Raw genomic sequence first — 18,434 nt, 5'->3', positions numbered from 1 at the left:
CAAAGACCCCTTTTCCAAACAAATTCTTAGGCCCAGCCTTGGGGTCAGGGCAGGGACCTGCCTTTGGGACCACTCTTCACCCCTCTGCACAGAGACTGGAAGCAGCAGAGATTGATGGGGGGGTCCCAGTACCCCAAGTCAGTGGACCCCGGGTCCTGGCCTCCTAACGTGGCTCTGACTTTGGGGAGGAGCCATGGGGTTACACATACTGTAGGGTCTAAATATCCAGGGATGGACAGTCCCCCGCCTGGGAGTTAACCCAAGGACTTGGTGGCCGCGGGGGAGGCTGGGCCTGGAGGAGCCGCACTTGGAAACCGGCCTTCCTGGTCCGCTTGGCGCCGGCGCTGAGAGGCTGGGAGGCCTGGCCTGTGTCCTGCTCCTGGTTGGCGGTGCCTGGCCCCGGGCCCCACGGTGTCCCTCCCCCTCCCCAGGCTCCCTCCTCCCCGCCTGCCCGGATGGGGGCCCTGCACTCTGCCTTGGGGTGCCCTCCCCCTCTCAGAGCCCACTTGGAGGGTGGTAAAATGCCCAAATGACCCAGCCTTGGGGGGTGGCGCCCAGCTTGCACTGGGCTCAGCCCTCAGACCCTGCACAGGGACAAGGGGCTGCAGCCGGGATGCTGGCCGCCCTGACCGCCCTGTGGCCGCGAGCAAGGCAAGGCTGCCAGTGGGAGCGGCCCGGGCGGGCTCAGCGGGCCGTGCTGCGGGCGGGGGCTGGCGGTCAGCGCTGGGTCTCCTGCCCCGTGGTCCCCAGAGGGCGCTGCGTCCTCGCGCTCCTGCAGCCCGGCCCAAGTTGCTGCCACCACTGCGGGGCGCGGCGGTGGTGGGGTGCGGCCCGGACAGGCCGCGGGAGAGGCCGCGGGGGGCCTTAATTTCCGGCCGCGGGGGAGCGCCCCCTCCCCGCCTCGCGCGCTGGCGGGGTGACGGCGACCGGCTGGGGGCAGGGGCGCCCCGGGGCGCGGGCGGAGGCGGCCGGGAGGGCGGGGGCGGGCCGTCGGGGCGGCGCGGGTGGCGGGCGCCGGGCGGGGCGCGGGGCGGGCGTATAAAGGGCCGCGGCAGGCGGGCGCGGGAGGGAGGCGCCGTCCCTGTCCCCGTCCCGGCCTCGCTCGGCCTCTGCTCTCCCAGAGCCGCGCGCTGCGCCCCGTGTCCCAGCGGCAACGGCCGTCCCCAGCCAGCTGCGCCCCGGCCCCGGCCCCGGCCCCGCGCGGGAGGAAGAGGAGGCGGCGGCGGCTGCCGCGGGGGCCCCGGGTCGCCGAGGGTCGGGCCGCCGCGCCCCGCACGTGCCCGAGCCGCCCCCGCGCCATGGCCGGCAGGGCCCCGGGGTCTCCCGCCGCCCCTTAGCGCCCCGCGCCGGCCGCCGCGCCCGACCCCGACCCGGACCCCGGCCCGGCATGGAGCCGCACGTGCTCGGCGCCGGCCTCTACTGGCTGCTGCTGCCCCTCGCGCTGCTGGCGGGTGAGTGAGGGGCCCCCGCATTCCAGGCGCCTGGACGGGGCGGCCGCGGGGTGGGGGGCCCCTCCACGCGGGAGCGGAGCCCTTTTCCTGCTTCTCTTTGGGAAAAAAAGGGCCCCCCCCCCCGACTTCCTGGGCAGCCGGGCAGCGGCCTTCCTGCCCGGGCGGTTTAGCCCGGCCCGCCCAGCTGCCCTGACATCCGGCCTGGGGCTCGGCCACCGCACGCCCTCGGCACCCCGGTCCGATCCTTGGGAAAAGTAGTTGGGGTTCCTGTCTGCCCTTCCTGTGCCTGGGCGCACTGTCCGGGTCTGCCCAGCTCTGGGGAGCGGCCGGGCGCCCCTGCCCGGGAAGGGAGCCTCGTGCCACGCGGCCGCAGGCCTGGCCCCCACCCCGCCCGGGAGCAGAGCGCCTGGCGGAGTCGAGGCCCGGGCAGCCGCGTCGCCTGTGGGGCACCCGTCGGCCCCGGGCGGCGGCGCCTTTGTTCCGAGGGCCCGTCGGGGCCCTGCCAGCGCCTCGTGTGGGTGGGGGCCGGCTCCCAGCGGGCGGGGGTCTGTCCTTCGGCTCAGGCAGGCTCCGTTTTCATCTGTAGTGGAGAAAGTTGGTGACACTTGGGGAAATTTTCAGGGCGGGAATCAATGAAAACCATCGAGCTGGAAGAGGTTTCTACGGAACTTTCCTCAGTGCAGTCAGCCCTTCCACGGCAGGGCAGCCCCGGGTCCGCTGGGGAGCCGGCCTGTTTTCCTCCCTGTTCCCTTAAGGAGGCCGCGGGGAGTGCAGGCGGGATGCACCCTGCACAGAAGTGGGGTTTGGAAGTGGCGTGGGGGGGGATACGGGAGCTGCTCAGGGGTGCCGTTTTCCTTCTGGGCTCCCCTCGGGACACCAGCCGCACCTTGCGGTGGGGAGCGGCTCGGAGGGGCTGGCCTCTCTCCTTGCCCCTGAGCAGGAGGCCCACAACAGTCTCCGGCCCCTGGAAGAGCTGGGGAAAGGGGGGGCTCCTTCCCGAAGGGGCAGGCCTCCCTCAGAAGGTGGGGCCTCCTCGGCCAGGGTGGCAGCTTCTCCTGTAAAGGCCACCCAGCAAGTATTTTCACATCACGGAATATTCTTCTGAGAATTCTCCTGACCATTTAAAAACATATGAAACCATTCTTCTCTGGTGGGCTGTACTGAAACAGGCCAGGTGGGAGGGGCTTCCGCCCCGGCCTGGGGTTTGCCGACCCCTGAGAATGAGTCTGAGGGCTGGGCCTGGCTCCTGGGCAGCCCGTGGCACTCCCTGGGCTTCCGTCTCCTCAGGTGGGACAAGGCCATTGCCCTGGCTCAGGTTCAGCCTTTGGGGCACACACCCCACCGTAACTCTGCCCCTGCTTGGGGCTCCGGCTTCAGAATTTTTAACTCCACTTCCAGGGAAGGGTAACATGGAGCCACATCGAGGGCACTCTTCTGGGCGATGCCAGACCTCTCGGGGTGCAGGGAGCCCCAGGCACCTGCTGTCCCTCTGCAGTGTCCAGGGCCAGCCTGGCCTGCCTGACACGGGCGTGGCCCTGCAGGTCTTCGGGGCACCCCCTCACTCTCCGAGGGGCTTTGCCTGGACTCTGTCAGGATCTGGTGTTTTGGACACGGTCAGTGAGTGCTGACTGGGGCCTCGGGCATGCCATGAGGCTGCTGCCCAAGTGGCCGGTCACCAGCCACCCTTGTGGTGTGTGACACTGCCTGCCTTCTGAGACACTTGCCCAGGGACTCCCTGCTCTTGTCCCTGGATCCTGGGAACCAGGCTCCAGTGGTGGAAGGTTCTAGAGTGATGTGATTTGATGAGACAGGACTGCACTTCTGACTGGGCCCGAGGGCGGAAATGTCTGCCGTGTAGCAGAATGGCAGGTGGGTAGGAAGTGGTATCGGGTGCCGGAACTGGTGACTGTAGAAGCTCCGTGGCTTCTGCTTTTCAGGACAGGGTGGCACAGGCCCTGCAACCGCCCACCGGCACACCGGGGAGTCCCCCGAGCCGTCTGTATGTCACCGAGAGGCGTGACCATTTAGGACCCTGTCTTGAGCTCAGGGGACGTGTCCTCCTTTTCAGAGCGTTTTCATGGTCACTACCTCAACACCCTGTGAGAGGGGCGGGTGGGGAGCTCATTCACTCTCAGCCAGGGAGGAAGCCGAGCGGCAGCCTGCAGGGAACACAAGTGATTTGGATGCAGTGGCTGCTCCAGGTGACACAAGAGGCCGGGCAGGCACACGGAGTTGTGGTGATTGTCACGGGCTCCAGCGTTTGCTGACGACCCCTCAGGGAGGTGACCTCTGGGTCCGTCCCCTGCAGAGGCCACCCCCTGCCTGTCCTGTGGGGAACTTGGAAGCCACTTTGCAAGCATCGGCCTCCTTGTGTGCAGGGAGAGAGGGTCCCTGCCTCCGTGCCGTCCTCCCGGGAGAGCTGGGGCAGGCAGCCCAGTGACTGGGCTGCGTTCTTGGAAACCGAGGAGGGGTCCCTGGGCAGGTGGCCTGGCCCGCTAGTGCCTGGAGAGCTGGGTGCACGTCCCGCACCCACAGAGCTCCCAGGCAGCCCCTCTGGAGCCGGGCCAGTGGGAAGGGTCCTGCAGAGGAAGCCCTGGCCCTGGGGGGGCAGCTGGCTCCCTGGGCACTCTCCCACCCTGAGAGGTGCTGAGCTTTGCGGGGGCCTGGGTGGAGGGGCCGGGGGAGGTCTTCTTGACTCGGCGCTGCTGGGCCTCCGCTGCCCCGCGGCTGGCAGCCCCTCCTGCCGGGCCACCCTGAGGTGCCATGCGCACCCACCCTTCCTTAGAGTTCAACAAAGACATTGGTCTCCTCTTCATCTATTTTGGAAATACAGAAGTAGGCACTTCCTTCTTACGTGGCTCTTTTCTTCGCTTCTGAAGCTTGCAACTGGTGAGGCCTTTGGACGTCAGAGACCGTCCACAGTGCAGCACCTCCCACACGTCCGCCGGCCGCGTGCGGACACTAGCGCATTTTCCCCAGTCCTTCGGGAGTGGGAGCCACTGGTGGCCACCGTCCCCGGTGTGGGCTGATGGCTCCCTGTCCGCCTGGCCTGGCTGGGCAGGACCCCCTCGGCTGCCCACCCCCCTCGGCCCACCCGCTTGCGAACGCTGCAGCCTCTGAGGCAGGTGCTCGGCCCGTGTGACAGCTCAGAAACAGGGAACTAAGTCCGCTCAGATGACACAGGACGAGGGGACAAAGCAGGGAAGTCCCACACCCGTGGTGGCCTGAGGGGGCTCCCGGGGAGGACAGAGGGAGGACACCCCCCCCCCCCACCGCGCTCGTGGCCGGCGGAGGGACGTGGGGACAGCAGTGGCCTCTGTTGTGCTGTGAACTTGCTGGGCCACCTCCCCCTTTCCGGGCCTCAGTTTCCTCATCTGTAACAGATAGACAGTGTCTGTGGCCGCTCCCAGTGCCACGTGGGGCGGGAGCCAAGGCAGAGGCCCGGTGGGAAAAGAGTCCGAGAGCAGCTTTCCAGATGTGCTGCCTGCTTGCAGCGGCCACACGGCCAAGGCCCGGGGGGACAGCCGGGCCGAGCCCCCTGGGAAGCCGAGTGGAGGGAGGGTCGGCCAGGCACAGCCGGGGTCCCTCGTGGCCCAGCAGCCATGGCAGGTCCCAGAAAGGGGGCGGCTCAGTGCCTGGGGCGGGGCCCTGCTGGGTGGCTGTGGGCGCGTCTACCTCCCTCACTCTCTGTGTGTTCATTTGGCCTGTCCCCAAGGGGAGTGGCCCGGCCACCGAGCGCCGGCAGGCTAGCCCCGTGCGGATCCCTGTGTGCGCGTGCAGGACCTTCTGCATCTTGGAATTCGTTCATGGCACAGCCTGGCAGGAGCCAGGAGCCCTGGTTCTGGGTCATCCCGGGTGCAGGGGGGCTGCCCGAGCTCGAATTTCTCCCTCTCTGGGGGGCCCAGAGGGTCCTTGGCCATCGGGGAGGGTCTGGGGGTGCCCAGCTCCGTGGGGCGTGGATTCCAGAAGCCCCTGCTGTGTCGACCACAGCCCTGGGCTGAGCGCAGGTGGGAGGAGAGACCGAGTGCTGCCAACGATGACATGAAACAGGGGCGGCCCCACCCAGGTAGTGGGGAGGGGGCTGGTGGGTCCTGACGGGCAGAGGGGCCAGGCCAAGCACAGGTGTGGGAGCCACGGGCACCGGGGGAGAGCGGTGGGCAGCCGGGCTGGGCTGGCAGGGGGGGTCAGAGCCTCTGCCCCCGGAAGGAGCCCGTCCAAGCGGGAAGGGCCTAGCAAGTGGCCTGGAGGACATGGGTGCTGCGGGGGTGTCCATTTCTGGGGTGACTTTCTTGAGTCCAGTCCCATGGTGGTGGCTGGAAGGAAACGGGGAGGTGGGTGAGGGGCTGGGGGCTCGGCCCCTCCAGAGCAGCCATTCCCTGCAAGGGGGTGATGGGGCTCCCGAGGCCTGAGCTGCCCCCTCCATTCACTTTGTAATTTGGTTTTAATTACGCAAGTAACACATGAGCGTATGTTGGGAAAGTGAGATATTAAATCGCACGTGACTGAAGCCCCTTTTGCCCTTTAACCCTGTTCCCCCTGCCCTGTCCCTCCAGGTCTGGTCTCTTTCCATGTAAACTTGTGTGTCGCATGTGAGCCCGGCTGCCCCTCCATGGCCGGCCGCTGGGCTGTGCCTGGTTTGGGAATCACCGTCCCCTCGGCTCCTGCGAGCGTCTCCGGTTGGGGGCTGGGCCCCCCATGCTGTCCCACATTGTACAGGGGGAAACTGAGGCTGGGCCCAGGCAGCTTCTTATGATTGGCCTCTGGGAGACTGCCCGTCCGGGCGTGAACCCACTTCGGGGCCAAGGGGTGCTGCCAAGCCGTGCGGCCTGGGCCGGCCTCCCCTGGGGTGACTGACGCCAGGGCACCCACAGGCCGACACGCTGGCCCCCGCTTCCCACAGCGCCTCAGGGCCCCTTGCTGAGCGGGGTGGGCCCGTTTTTCTGGTGTGTGTTAATAACATAATCACACGGGATATTTTTAGGTTCCCTCTAAGGGACGGCAGGGGCTCGGCTGCCGGCTGTTTACCAGGCCCCGTCCGCACGCTATTTTTCTCCAGAGTATATATAGCCGGGGCCGCTTCTCCGTCCTCGGGTTCGGGCTAAAGAGGGACAGCGGCCGCCTCACCACCACCTGTGGTTTCCTCTGCCAGCGAACGGGCAGCTATAATGGGCCCCGGAAGAGCCAGCTGGCTCGGCCGTGAGCACGCAGGGGCTGGGGCCGCCCCCCGCAGGGGCGCTGAGGAGTGGGGGGCGGGCACCCGGGGGCCCTGGTCCAGCCGCCCGGCCCCTCTGCTGGCCACGGGACGGCAATACAATTGCCGCAGAAACCAATTCCTCAGGCTTGCGAGACGCCCTGAAGGAACAGGACGGTGGCCCAGGCCCCTGTCTCGGGACCAGGTGGGAGTGGACGGTGGGCAGAGGGGCCGGCGGGTACAAGGCCAGGGCACGAGCAGCAGGGACCGGGTCGGGGGTCCCTGGGCAGGCGGCCTGCTGAGGAGGAGCCTCGCACCCCTCCTGGGACCCTCATCGCATCCCGGGGACCCCAGGGCCCTCAGGGCCGGCACTTCCGCCCCCGTGTGTGGGTGCTGCCACCCCCAGCCTCCCACCCTCTCTCTGCTGTTAGCAGTCCCCCTGCCCTCCTGCGTCTGGGGTCATGGGATGCCTCCCTGGGTGCCCGCTGTCTGGCTCAGCCCTGGCCCCCCTTGCGGCCGTCACGCCCCGTCCCTGTCGTCCCACCCCTTGTCCCCAGCCTGCACCTGTCCTCGCTCGGAGCCCTCCCCGGGCGGGAGGCGTCTGTCTCCTCCAGGGTGCCCGCCCCAGTCGGCATCTGCTGGGTGATGTCCCATCACAGCCTGTGCACAGAGGGTCCCGCCGGCTCAGCCCCCAGGTTCCTGGAGATGGTGGAGAGACCACCGGGCACTGCCCCTTTATTCCTTCGTTTGATTGTTTTTCCTTGGGGTGAAGTCCCAGGAGTCAGGTCCCTGAGTTCAAGGACAGAGTGATTTTCAGACTCTGCAGGTGTCCTGTCAAGTTTCTCCCACAGTGCTGGCCCCCCAACCCCCAGCCCCCCAACACGACAGCACCCCAGCCCTGGTGTGAGCTTTGCTCTCCCATCGCCTCCTCTCGGAGCCCATGAGCCGAGCGCTCTCCCTGCCCACGTCAGCCCCGCTTGGGACAGGGGCTGCTCCTCCCACTGGCCTGTCTGCCCCCCAGCACCGGCAGGTATGGTCACCACTGTCCCCGCCGTCCCCAGTGCATGCGAAGGGCACTGAGCCAGCTGGGAGCCTGCCCCCTTTGGCACACGTGTTTCTCTCCAGCTTGTGTTACTGGGGTACAGCCAGGGCCTGTCCTTTGGGAGTAGCTGCCTCACGGCTGGGGGTGCCATAGGCTGAGGCTAGGCAGGGGTGTGGGGGCAGGCACCGCCCGAGGCTGTGCTCCCAGAAGTGGCCCCGGCCCGGCCCCCGAGTCCTGCCGGGTGACGTGCTTTTGTCCCTTATCGGCGGCGCAGGCTCCCCAGCCAGGGCAGGGCGGCCGAGGTGAGCTAATCTCCCGGGGTCAGGACCTGCCGTGGTGGGGAGGAGGGGTCCGCGGCTGGGCCACGGGGCGTGGTGGGCTGCAGGGAGGCGGCAGCAGTCCCCTGGGGGCGCTGAGGGGTCGCAGCGGACGGGGACAGCTCAGGGCAGGGCGGCCCGCTGGAGAGCAGGTGTGGCGGGCATGGCCGTTGGCGCTGGGCGCTGTGTGGCTTGGCAAGTTCCTGCTCCCGCCTCCGTGTCCTCCCCGTGGCGAGTGGGCAGACAGTGGGACTTGCTCGTGGCCTCCCAGTTAACACGTCAGCGAAGTGCCGGGAGGTCGCCCGGCCCCGACGGCCCTCCCTGGGGTCAGACAGGCGGCTGACCCGTGGGTCTTCCTGCACAGCCGGAGGGTGGGTGGGGAGCTGGGGTCCCGTCCATCCTGTTCCTCTGTCCTTCTGAAAGCCCAGGGCGTGAGGACAGGCCTTGCCTCCCTATGGGGTGGCCACTCACCCAGCACCCGCCACTTGCTCCCATCTTCCTTGGGGCCTCAGACCCTCCTGCTCCCTTAGGAGGGAGACCCTTGGCCCCTGGGTCACAGGGGGGCTGGGCCACGTGGGCCCCAGTGTCTTGGTGGCTGTGACCCCTGTGTCCACTGCCCACTGCTCTTCTTTGGATGAGGCCTCCCCACCCCCTTCCTTGCCCCCAACTCAGGAGACTTCTCGGGGATGACGTAAAAACCGTTCCCCTGCACGCCGCTCAGGGCCCCCCGCTTCGGCTGTCCCCTCGGCCCGGGGGTGCGGAGCCAGGAGCTGCAGGGCCCGGGGGGCTGGGTCTGTTGCAACGTGGTCCAGGTGCAGGAGACGCTGCATTTCTGCGGGTCGGGGGCACGTGGCGGTGGGGGAGTAATTGCTACCTCTGAGGCCAGAGCATTTTCGGGGTGCTCCAGAGCGCGGCCTGACAGGTTCCGCTGCATTCTGATGCCAAGAGGGCCAGGGAGCTCACCTGGGCGCCTCTGTGGGCCCGGCAGGTATTCAGGGCACACCTGCCGCGGGCTGGGCTCTGGTCACTCCCTGGAGGGGCCCGTCCCACTGCTGTGGGCAGCAGGATTGCCCTGGATGGGGGCGGCCAGGGCAGGCCCTCCTGGGCACGGGCGAGGCACGAACGCTGGGGCGTCGGGTCCCAAAGTCCACCCATTGGTTCTTCGTAACCCGAGACCCATTTTCAGTTCTGAGTGGCAGTTCTGCCAGCAGCTGCCCACGGAAGCCCCCGGAATGTCCCAGAAACCGGTGCCACCTCTCACCCCATGGTCTCACTGCTCCGTGTGGGTCTGATGTCCTTGCCCGCCACCCACGGAGAGGATCCGGGATTCCCAGTCCCCTCCCCAACTCTGTAGACTTGGGGCCATGGGGACGCAAAGGGGCCCGACTCTGGGACGATGACTGGATCATTCCAGCTGCCGTGCCAGAGAGCCGCATCGCTCCTTCGGGGTGGCCTGTGCATCGGAGTGGGGGGCTGCTGCTCTCCCCTGCTGGCGCTGCCCCCTCAGACTGCGCTGCTCCCGCAGGGAGGGTGGGTGGCTCAGCAGCCGGCTGGGACCCTGGACGGTCCAGAGTCTGGAACATTCCAGAACATGGTGGTGCTGAGAGCCAGGCCTCTGCTCTGGACAGCAGGTCCTCAGAACCCACAGGGGCCTTCCCTGGCTCGGCGGGCTCGGGATGGGCACCCTGGGGTGTTGTCTGCCCATGCTGAGCCCTGAAGTCCGCATCAGCAGCAGGGGGCCGACCGCCACTGGAAGGGAGCCTGTGGCGTGCAGGGCTCGGCACAGCCACGCTTCTTGTCTTTGGGCCACCCCACGGGGCCCAGACCTTCTGCTAAGTGTAAGGTCAGCTCCTGTCCGGCTCCCCTGTGGCCTTGGGGACAGCCGGCCATGGTGAGGTGGGTGGAAGGGCCCGGCAAGTCCTCCCTGTGGGCACGGGAAGGTGCTGCTCCTCGCCCCGGCCTCACCCCTCTTGGTTCCCCAGGTCTCCTGGTGGGTCAGGGGGCAGCATCGCTCGGCTTCGTGAAACTCGTCGCAGGTGCAATGCTCAGGTGCCACAGGGCTTCAATTCAGGAGCTCTGCCCTGCCTGCCACGGTGAGTGCAGGACAGCGAGCTGCCCGGCCGCTTGGTGATCCCCCTACAGCCGCAGCAGGCACAGGAGGAAAGATGGCACTGGGTCGGGGGGAGCCTGGGGGCCTGCCTGGGCGGGTGCCGGCCGCTCCCACAGCAAGAGGAGAAGGCCCCGGAGGCCCAGGCCCGCATCGGGCTCCCGCTCACGCCGCCAGCCTGTCTCCTGGCTTTGGGATGTGGGGAGCTCGGGGTGCTGGGAGGAACAGCACCCCTGGTGGATGGCACCAGCCTCCAGGCAGACACTTCTAGAAGGTGTGAGAAGTTCGGAGTCCATAGGCAGCCCACCGCTGCCTGGGCCTTGGGAGTTGGGAGCCAAGAGGAAGCCGGGACATGGTCCCCCGTCCTCTCCCTGCCTGAATCGGTTCTGTGGTGCCTGCCCCCAGCCCCCTGCCCCACTAGCGTTCCCCCCACACAGATGGAGGCAGCCCCCATGAGCACCCCGTCTTCTGCATGCAGAACGGAAGCCAAGGGCGGCCCAGCTGGGGCCAGGGGCCTGGCCCCGGTGCCGCCCCAGCCTGTCCCTCCCAGTGGCCAGGGCCCCGGGGTGAAGCCGTCGGACGGGGGGACTGGACAGTGACTCCGGTCAGGGAAGTGGGCTGAGGCCAGGCCTGGCTCGCGGTCCCAGGGCACTGTGGCCTCAGATAGAGGCCCGTCTCTGAGGACAGCGTTGCTGACGCTGACCCAGTTGAGTACCCAGTAAGCGTCGCTTCCAGGTGAATAAACAGAGTAAATAGGTGAGGCAGCTGCGGCTCCGAGCGGACGGGCCTCCCGCCTGAGGTCACACGGCCCAGCGCCTGCGGGTGAGCCAGGCCCCCAGCCGAGGCCCCTCGATGCCAAAGCCGTGTCCTGTCAGCCACTTTGCCACATCACCCAGGGCTTGGCCCTGGTAGCCAGGGCCACTTCCAGCACTTTCTGTCCTACTGGCCTGGCCAGACAACCCTTGGGCGGTGGCTTCTGAGGGGACAGCTGCCCCCTGCACAGGCCAGACGAGCTGGCTGGGTCCGGCTGGGCATGGGGGGCAGTGAGTGAGAGCTGGCTCCTGGCAGCCAGGAGGGGCTCAGGCGGTCCCCAGCCTGTCCCGGAGCGCAGGGATGAAGGCCTCGAGGGGGCCGGGGTGGGTGAGTGGCCCCTGCCACACCCTCAGGGGGTCCTGCCTGGGGGGCCCCTGGGACCTCAGCGGATGTCTGTTGCTCTCTTTGCTGGCAGGAATTAGATTAGTTTTCCATAAAAACAGGATGCAGTGGGGGAGATGGCAGCCCCGTGTGCTTTCTCGCTCCTCTTTTTCCAGGAACTGGACATACGGGCCCTTTAGCGAGGACCAGCGCTGTCCCCCACCCGCCTCCGCCCCTGGGGTGCCGCGAGCCCTCTGCTCTTAAGTGGCTGCTTAGCTGGCTTCTCCTCTTGGCTGGGAGCTCGTTGCATCACCAGGAGACGGCTGCAGGCGCGGGGCAGGCCTGGCCGTGGGGCCGAGGCCTGGGGACAGCCTGGGCAGCCAGCCAGGCAGCACGACGCCCGCTGGGCCAGGCCGGGGAGCGGGCGGGTGGCATGGAGGCGCCATGGCCCGGGGTCTGCGGGGGCGAGAGGGGCCGTGGTGGCGTCTCTTGGCTGACTTCAGGGAAGGAGGTGAGGGGGGTCAGAAGACGTGTCTGTGGACAGGTCCCCAAAAGCATTGGGAGTGGATTGTCCAGTGGGGGATAGGATAGGAGGACACAGGAGGTCCCAGGCCGCAGCACGTGCCCCTCGCGAGCTCGGCACTCAGAGCCCCGCAGTCGGGGGGCGGCCGTTTCTGCCGGTGGCTGAAGGTCCCGGGGTGTGGGACCCCGGCGGGCCCTGTCCTCCCCAGGCCACAGCCCCTCCTCTGGGAAATCGGCAGCAGCGTGTCCTCAGAGGCCGTCGCCAGGGCTCGGCCAGGTGGCCCGGAGCTGCCGGCTCTGCCCTGGCCGGAAGTTGGGGCGAGACTGGGGGAGGTGAGGGGGCTCGGCCCGGGCCGTGGGCCTCGGGGAAGCTCCGGAAGCCGAGCTGGGGCGGGAGAAAGCCAGCAGCCCCCTCAGGCCGGCCTGGGGCTGCCCCTGCCCACTCCAGCGCCCAGTGGGCCCGGCCGCCGCGGCCTTGACCTCTGTGCCCCTGGAGGGTGGCTGAGCCGGGGCTGCTCCCTCGTGCGCCTGGAATGCCCCTCAGAAGGGCCGGGAGGGGCCGGAGCGGGAAGGGGCCTTTCCGGAAGGAAGCGCCGATGTCCGTGGTCCCTGCACTGGGGAAAGACGAGGAAGCGTGGGGAGAGGACGGAGCATGTCCACGTAATTGATGGAGTTTCATTTATTTGGTAAAAGACACGAGCGGAAAAACACCAAAGGTTAGAGGTGCTGGGGGGAGGTGGCTTGTTGCGGCCATCTCTGCAGCTTTGACTTCTGAAAGCGAAGAAGGGGCGAGGGAACGTTCTACGAGCTGCCAGCAGGGCCGGCTGCCTCTCCCGGGAGGGAGACCGAGGCGCGGGCCTGGCCCTTTTGTTGAAGGGCTCCGGGCGCTGGGGGGCAGGCTTTCCTGGGGGCGGCGGGTGGAGGCCCCGTCCGGTGTTTGTGTGTGGACGGTGTTGATTTTTCCCTGGTCACGTTCGTGGGCTGGTTGTGTTTCCAGAGGGCGGGTGGAGTGTCCTGTGGTGCCCCAGGCCTGTGGCTGCAGCCAGTGGAGCTCCCGGCGTCGGGTTGGGGAGGACCACAGGGGCCTGGGGGCCACCATGCTCCCCAGCTCCTGGCGGCGCAGAACCTCAAAGCCGGCCCCAGGCCTGCTGCCCAGCACCCCTAACCTCAGCACCTCCGTGACCGCATCTCCTCTCCCAGGAGGCCCCGGGCCCCTCATGGGCAGGTGCCAGGCTTGGGGTGGGCGTCAGGGGGAGCCAGCGGTCAGGGCAAGGCCCCCATCATGATTCCCGTCTCACTGAAAGGGAAACTGAGTCACAGAGGGGGCGGGCTGAGCGAGGACAGGTCCATAGAGCTGAGTGTCCGGCAGAGGCGGCCCTGGTCCCTGCACACAGCCATCCCCATCCCTCTAGAGTGACCACCAAGGCCCGAGGCTAGAGGACTGCCCACCCAGCTCCTCCTCACTTGCCTGGCCACTGGGTGGCTGCGGGGATCCAGCCTGCACCCCAACAAGCCCCAACCCCCTGGCCCGTCCACCTGTGCCAGGAGGTGGCCCAATAGCAGTCCTCCAAGACCCTAGCCCTCCACCACTGGGGGTGTCAGGGAAGGCCCCGGAGAGCAGGGCCGGCCAGTGACCAGGTCCTGGGGCAGTTTGCGAAAGCCAGACCGGACCGGCCGGGGAGCTGTCGGGGTGCTGGGGCCGGTGAGTCAGAGGGTGAGGGCCTGAGTCACGGCCCCAGCCTGCTGTCCCTGGGCCCGAGCTGGGGGGGAGGTGGGGTGGCCGGTTCTACCCGGGGCCAGACGCATTTGGGAAGGCAGCCTGGCCCGGAAGGGGCTGCGGGGGGCCCTGGAGCAGGCTGTGTCCTCAGTGTCCTCCCTGCACCGGCTGCTCGGCTGCCCTCCCCGGTGGGCACTGGCCCCCGCCCTCGTGGGCACAGTCACCGGTTTAGTAGAGCGGAGCTGGCGGGTGAGCTGGCGCAGGGTTTAAGTCACACACCCACAGGCCGGGTGCGGCAAGCAGCTGCTGATGAGCGCTTGCGTCGTCTGCGCCTTCTGAGTGACGGAGTACACACCTGTTCCTTCCGGTCTGAAGCTGATCTTCCGTCGTTCTGGGGGCTCAGCCTCGAGGGCTCATCGGAAGCCCCCCGAGGCCCCTGCTTTAGAGACCTGCATTCCTAGCACGTTCCCAGGGGGGTGACGATGCCCTCTGGGGGCCGCACTTCGAGAACCCCGGCTCTGCAGATTGTGGACCAGTGAAGAACTTGGTGGGAAGACAGGGCAGTGCGCCAGCTGCAAGGGGCTCTGGAGGAAGCAGCTCCCTTTGACCTGTCCCGGAGGCTGCACGGGGACTCACGGGAAGTCCTGCTCGGCACCGGCCCCTGTCCCCCGCCCCAACCCCCTTCCAGGAGGAGCCTTCCCCGAGGACCCCCAAGCCGCGCCCCACCCTGCCTGCTCCCCTCGCGCCCTGCCCCGGCGCGTGTCTGCTCCAGTGCCCGGGGCTTTACCTGCCTCCCCGGCCGCGGGCTGCCCTCGCTGCTGGGCTGGGGAGCGCTGGGGACTGGGGGCCTGGCTCGGCTCGTCTGTCCCCCGGGCTTCCAGCCATGCCCGGCCCCGGGGAGGTGCTGTGTGCACGGTGGTCATTAGGTCGCTCACAGTGGGTCCGGAACTGCGACCCGCCTCCCAGTGCGGACCCTCTGCCGGGTGGAGCCGCTCCTGCCCCGGGGCCCTGAGTGTGCTCCTGTGTCCCCAGCGGGACGGCAGACGTGTCCATCCTGGCCCCCGGGGTGGGGTGTGTCTCCTGGCACAGACCGGCTCTGCCCTCACCCCGCCTGCTGGGTGGAGTGTGGGCAGGCCCGTGTCCCGGTTCAGGAGCGTCCTCGGCCCGCCCACCGCTGCCGCCCCACTCGCAGGAGCCCACCCCCTGCGCTCCCACAGCCCCTTCCCACCCACGGCCTTGCGAGCTGCACACCTACCCGGTGGCTGACAGCCGAAATCCCATCCGCTCAGTCGGCCCGCGGTGCCGGGCGGGCATGCCTGTGGTTTCTGGATGTGGCTGTTTACCCAGAGCTCGAGGCCAAGCCTTCCGGAGTTAACCAGTGTGGTCACGGAGCCCTTCTGGAATGTCCCGTCCACTCCCCGGGTCAGCCAGGAGACGTCTGCCCGTCTGTGCCTGGCCGCCTGCCCCCATCCAGCGTGGCTGGGAACGGCGTGCTAGCCGGGCAGCCCAGCGGACCTGGGGCCCCAGAGGTGCCCCCACTGAACCACTGGGAGCCAGCCCTGCCCACGGGGGCCCACGGCCCAGAGAACACGTCAGCCACCAGCTCATCCCCCGGGCTCAGGCAGGTCTCAATCGCCACCTGGAAGCTCGGACGCCATGTGGTACAGCCCCGGCAGGCGGCCCCGCAGGGAGGCTGCTCCTGGCTGCAGTCTGGCCTCCGAGAGCTTGGCAGCGCCTGGCAGGGTCTGCTCCCTGGGTGGGGTGTGCATGCTGGGGCAGGGGCCCGTGCTCCCCATGTCCGGGGCTGCAGAGCAACCAGCCGGAGCAGCACCTCTTTTCTCACCAAGGCCTGGGTCGGGGCTCAATCTCCAGGAAGGCAGCCACGGTGGTGGGAGGCAGGCATGCGGGTCCCAGCCTGCGCCTCGGTGTCCCTCTTTGGCCAGGGGTGCAGAGGAGCCCCCTCCTGGCACAGCCCATTGAGCCTGGTGCCAGCGCCTGCAGGAGCACATAAAGGCTTCATAGCGCCGGCCCAGAAAGGTCTTCTGGGGGCTCTGCTCTGCCACCCTGTGGAACTTGGCACGAGTCCCCTGTCCCCTGCCGCCACCCCACCAGGTCTGCCCCACTCCTCTGCACAGACGGGGGTCTTGGCTTAGCAGGGAGCCCCGTGCCTCCCTCCAGCTCTCCTTCCTTCAGAGGCTGGGGCTTCTGCGAGGTGGGGGACCCCTGCCTCTCCTGGAGAGAGTGGCCTGACCCCTTGGGGATACTGAGTGCCAGCCCCCCACACCCCACATGGCTGGAGGACTCCCCAGGCCTGCAGCGCCCCTGGCCTGGGGGGACTGTGACGAGGTGCTGGGAGGAGGCTGTGGGTGGCGAGACCCGGGTCTGAGTCCTGCTGTGTCACCAGCTCACGATGGGGCCAGGCCGGGCCCCGTCTGCCCGTCGTCTCCCTGGGACGAGCTCCTGCCCCTTGGGAGCTGGTGGCGCTGCTGGGAGAGCTGGCCGTGGTGACGACACTCGCCAGCAGGGACTGCGACAGGCAATCCCAGTTTCGAAGCCTGTGGAGGGCCGGCCTGGCACGGCCCAGTCCCCGAGTTCCGGCCGGGCTGTGTTCCCGAGAGGCAGCCAGCTCCGGAGTGTGGTGCCTGGGCCCGAGTCAGAGTCGAGAAGAGGCCATGGGCGGTCACTGTGGTGACGGTCTCCGGCAGCAGCCCCCACTGCCCTCAGTGGCCCCCTCCTCGGCCGAGGCCGCCAAGCTCCAGGCGGGACCCGGCAAAGCCACAGCCCAAGCTGCCCGGTTCCCCTTCCAGATCGCAGGCTCGGCCTGTGTCACCCGGCAGGGAGGGCTGCCCGGCCAGGACCCGAGGAGGCCGGGGGCGAGCTGCAGGGAGGCCAGTGGGTGGGGGCCCCGTGCTTGGCTCCGAAGGTGCTTTCCCATCTCCAGGCCCTGGAATCTGCACATTTCCGCCCCAGCCCCCCATCCAGGCCAGGGGTCATCCTAACAGGGAACAAAGAGCGGAGTAAATCCCTGGATCCCCAGATGGGGGGGTGGGGTGCCCTTGTTAACTCCTTGCAAGCCCCGGGCTCTGGGCCAGGCTCCAAGTGGGTGACGAAGTGACCCCGTGTCTCCCCCGCTTGCCGCTGCCTGCCAGGGGCTGGGCCGGAGCGCCATGGGCGGCGGGGAAAGCAGGGGGTGGGGTGCCCAGCCGCCCCCCCAGGCCCACTCAGTTCCTCCGACCACTGTCTGTCCGTCACCTCCGTCACACCCGGTGTCGCTGCTCCGGGTTCTCACCTGGGAGGGGAGGTGTGGAGCCGCGGAGGGTTTAGAGCATCGTAAACTGTGAAGAGCTGCGGACACCTCTCGGCGCCTGCAGGAGGGACGTGGGTCGGGCTCTCTCCCCGTTTCTCTCCCTCCCGTTGTGCCCGGGCCGTTCTCGTTCTCGCAGCTGAGTAGGGGGGTGGGGGCCGGGCAGGGTCCCCCCCAGGGTCCCCCAGTGGCCGTCCAGCCCCACCGTGAAGGGAAAACGTGCAGCAGCTGGAGGCAGTGGGGGGACAGGAAGGCCCCCAAGCCTGGGTCAGGCAGGCTCCCAGGGGGGTGGGTGCTGAAGGGGGACCCGGGGTCTCGGGTGGGCTTGCACCTGAAAGTGCTCTTGTGGACAGTCCCCAGCGCTGGCAGAGCTGGCCTTGGACCCCTGCGGTGCCAGCACCTGGGCCTGGTTCCGGCTCCAGGTAGTTGACATTTTGGGGGCGACTCCAGGCCAGGGCGGGGCCTCCTCCTGGGGGTGGGGCCCTGGGGCGGGAGCCCCCCCCTGAGAGCACCCGTGCTGGCTGCCCTCCCCCACGGGCCAGCTGCTGGTGTCCCCGGAGGGTCCCCTGCCCAGGGACGTGGAGGCCCTGGTGCTGCCCGCCCTGTAGCCGAGGGCATCCCTGTCCCCAAGGCCGCGTGGGGGACCCGGGTGGGCTGGCTTCCCCTCGCTGGCCTCCGACAGGGTCCCCGTTAGAAAGCCCCACTTCAGCCCTTCGGATTCCGACTCTCAGGCTTCGGGGTCTGTTGGTGCCTGCCCCTCGGATGGCCCCGAGTCTTTGGGGTCCTCGGCCGAGTCTGCCCCGGTGGTGGCTCCGGCCAGGGAGGGAGGGGAGAGCCGCCGCTGCCAGGTCCCCCCAGCCGCCCCCGCAGACGCTCCAGAAGGGAAGTGTTTACGGGATTCACGTCCAAGCCAAATAAGGCCGAGTGTGTGCTGTGCTGGGGCGGGTTCCAGCCTGCTGCCCGGGCTGCAGGGGGCAGGGGCGGCCCCACCCAGCAGGCCCCGGCCTCCGCCTTCCGCCTCGGCCCCCCGGCTGGGCCGCGCGGCCCCCCGCTCTGGCGCACTTCTCGGGCTTCTCTCCTCGGTCGGGTCACCTCACGGCGACCCAGGAAGGCACGAGAACATGCACCTGGGTGAGAGGGAGACGGCCCGGCACAGACACCGGGGGGCACTGACGGTGCAGTGTGGCCCTACCGGCCCTTTCCGTGCGCCCCAGCCACGGCCTTGGCTTTGCTTTCGTCTCAGTCCTGACACCAAGGCCTCCGGCCCAGTGACCGCCTGGGTCAGCCCTTACGCCATATGCCGGGCGCCGAGGCCGCAGGGACCTGGGAGGTGGAGCCGCCACGGTCGCCACGGAACACACAGTGCCCCCGAGGCCAGAGGATAGCAGGGCTTGCCGGGGCACACAGCTCTGCACGAGAGGTCAGGGCTGGGGCCGGGCGTCCTCATGCTGGGTGCTCTGCTGCCGGCTCGGACGGTCCCGGGGTACCTGGGGGACAGCGGCCCTGGCCGTGGAGCTGGACGGGCTGTGGAGAGGGCGAGTCGGTGCAAGATGCCCATGGGGCTGCGTGAGGTGCTCAGAGGCGAGGAGAGCCCTGGGGTGGCAGGGAGAGCCTGGGGGCTCCTCCTCTCTGAACCTGTCTCCTCTTCT

The 18,434-nt window shown here is 68.6% G+C and overlaps 2 protein-coding genes across 5 annotated transcripts in view; one reads left to right on the top strand and one right to left on the bottom strand.

The window, feature by feature from the left end:
* Positions 1-1,274: 1,274 nt before the first annotated feature.
* PIEZO1 (piezo type mechanosensitive ion channel component 1) overlaps positions 1,275-18,434 on the top strand; it is a 49,028-nt gene continuing 31,868 nt past the window's right edge. The window contains exon 1 of one of the 2 annotated variants that reach the window (XM_037815763.1): positions 1,275-1,451. In XM_037815763.1, the coding sequence (XP_037671691.1) occupies positions 1,388-1,451 (64 nt within the window). In that variant the 5' untranslated portion in view covers positions 1,275-1,387. The remainder of the gene's footprint in view (positions 1,452-18,434) is intronic. The other variant, XM_037815762.1, reaches the window with a different exon arrangement.
* On the bottom strand, positions 12,437-17,823 carry LOC119518552 (basic proline-rich protein-like). 3 transcript variants are annotated; one of them, XM_037815770.1, is made up of 3 exons: positions 14,737-17,823; positions 14,269-14,385; positions 12,437-14,101 (listed from the first exon to the last, which is right to left on the bottom strand). In XM_037815770.1, exon 1 carries the CDS (start codon positions 17,401-17,403, stop codon positions 16,477-16,479), a length of 927 nt encoding a protein of 308 aa, XP_037671698.1. In that variant the 5' UTR covers positions 17,404-17,823; the 3' UTR covers positions 12,437-14,101; positions 14,269-14,385; positions 14,737-16,476. The 3 variants fall into 3 exon arrangements, with proteins under 3 accessions (XP_037671698.1, XP_037671697.1, XP_037671696.1); XM_037815769.1 differs by lacking the exon at positions 12,437-14,101 and having other exon boundaries at positions 14,196-14,592; XM_037815768.1 differs by lacking the exon at positions 12,437-14,101 and having other exon boundaries at positions 14,196-14,385.

This window comes from Choloepus didactylus, chromosome 22, assembly GCF_015220235.1.
Source record: "Choloepus didactylus isolate mChoDid1 chromosome 22, mChoDid1.pri, whole genome shotgun sequence".
In the NCBI taxonomy this organism is placed as follows: Eukaryota; Metazoa; Chordata; class Mammalia; order Pilosa; family Megalonychidae; genus Choloepus; species Choloepus didactylus.
The sequence above is the reverse complement of the archived record's forward strand: the minus strand, read 5'-3'. Positions and strand labels throughout refer to the sequence as shown.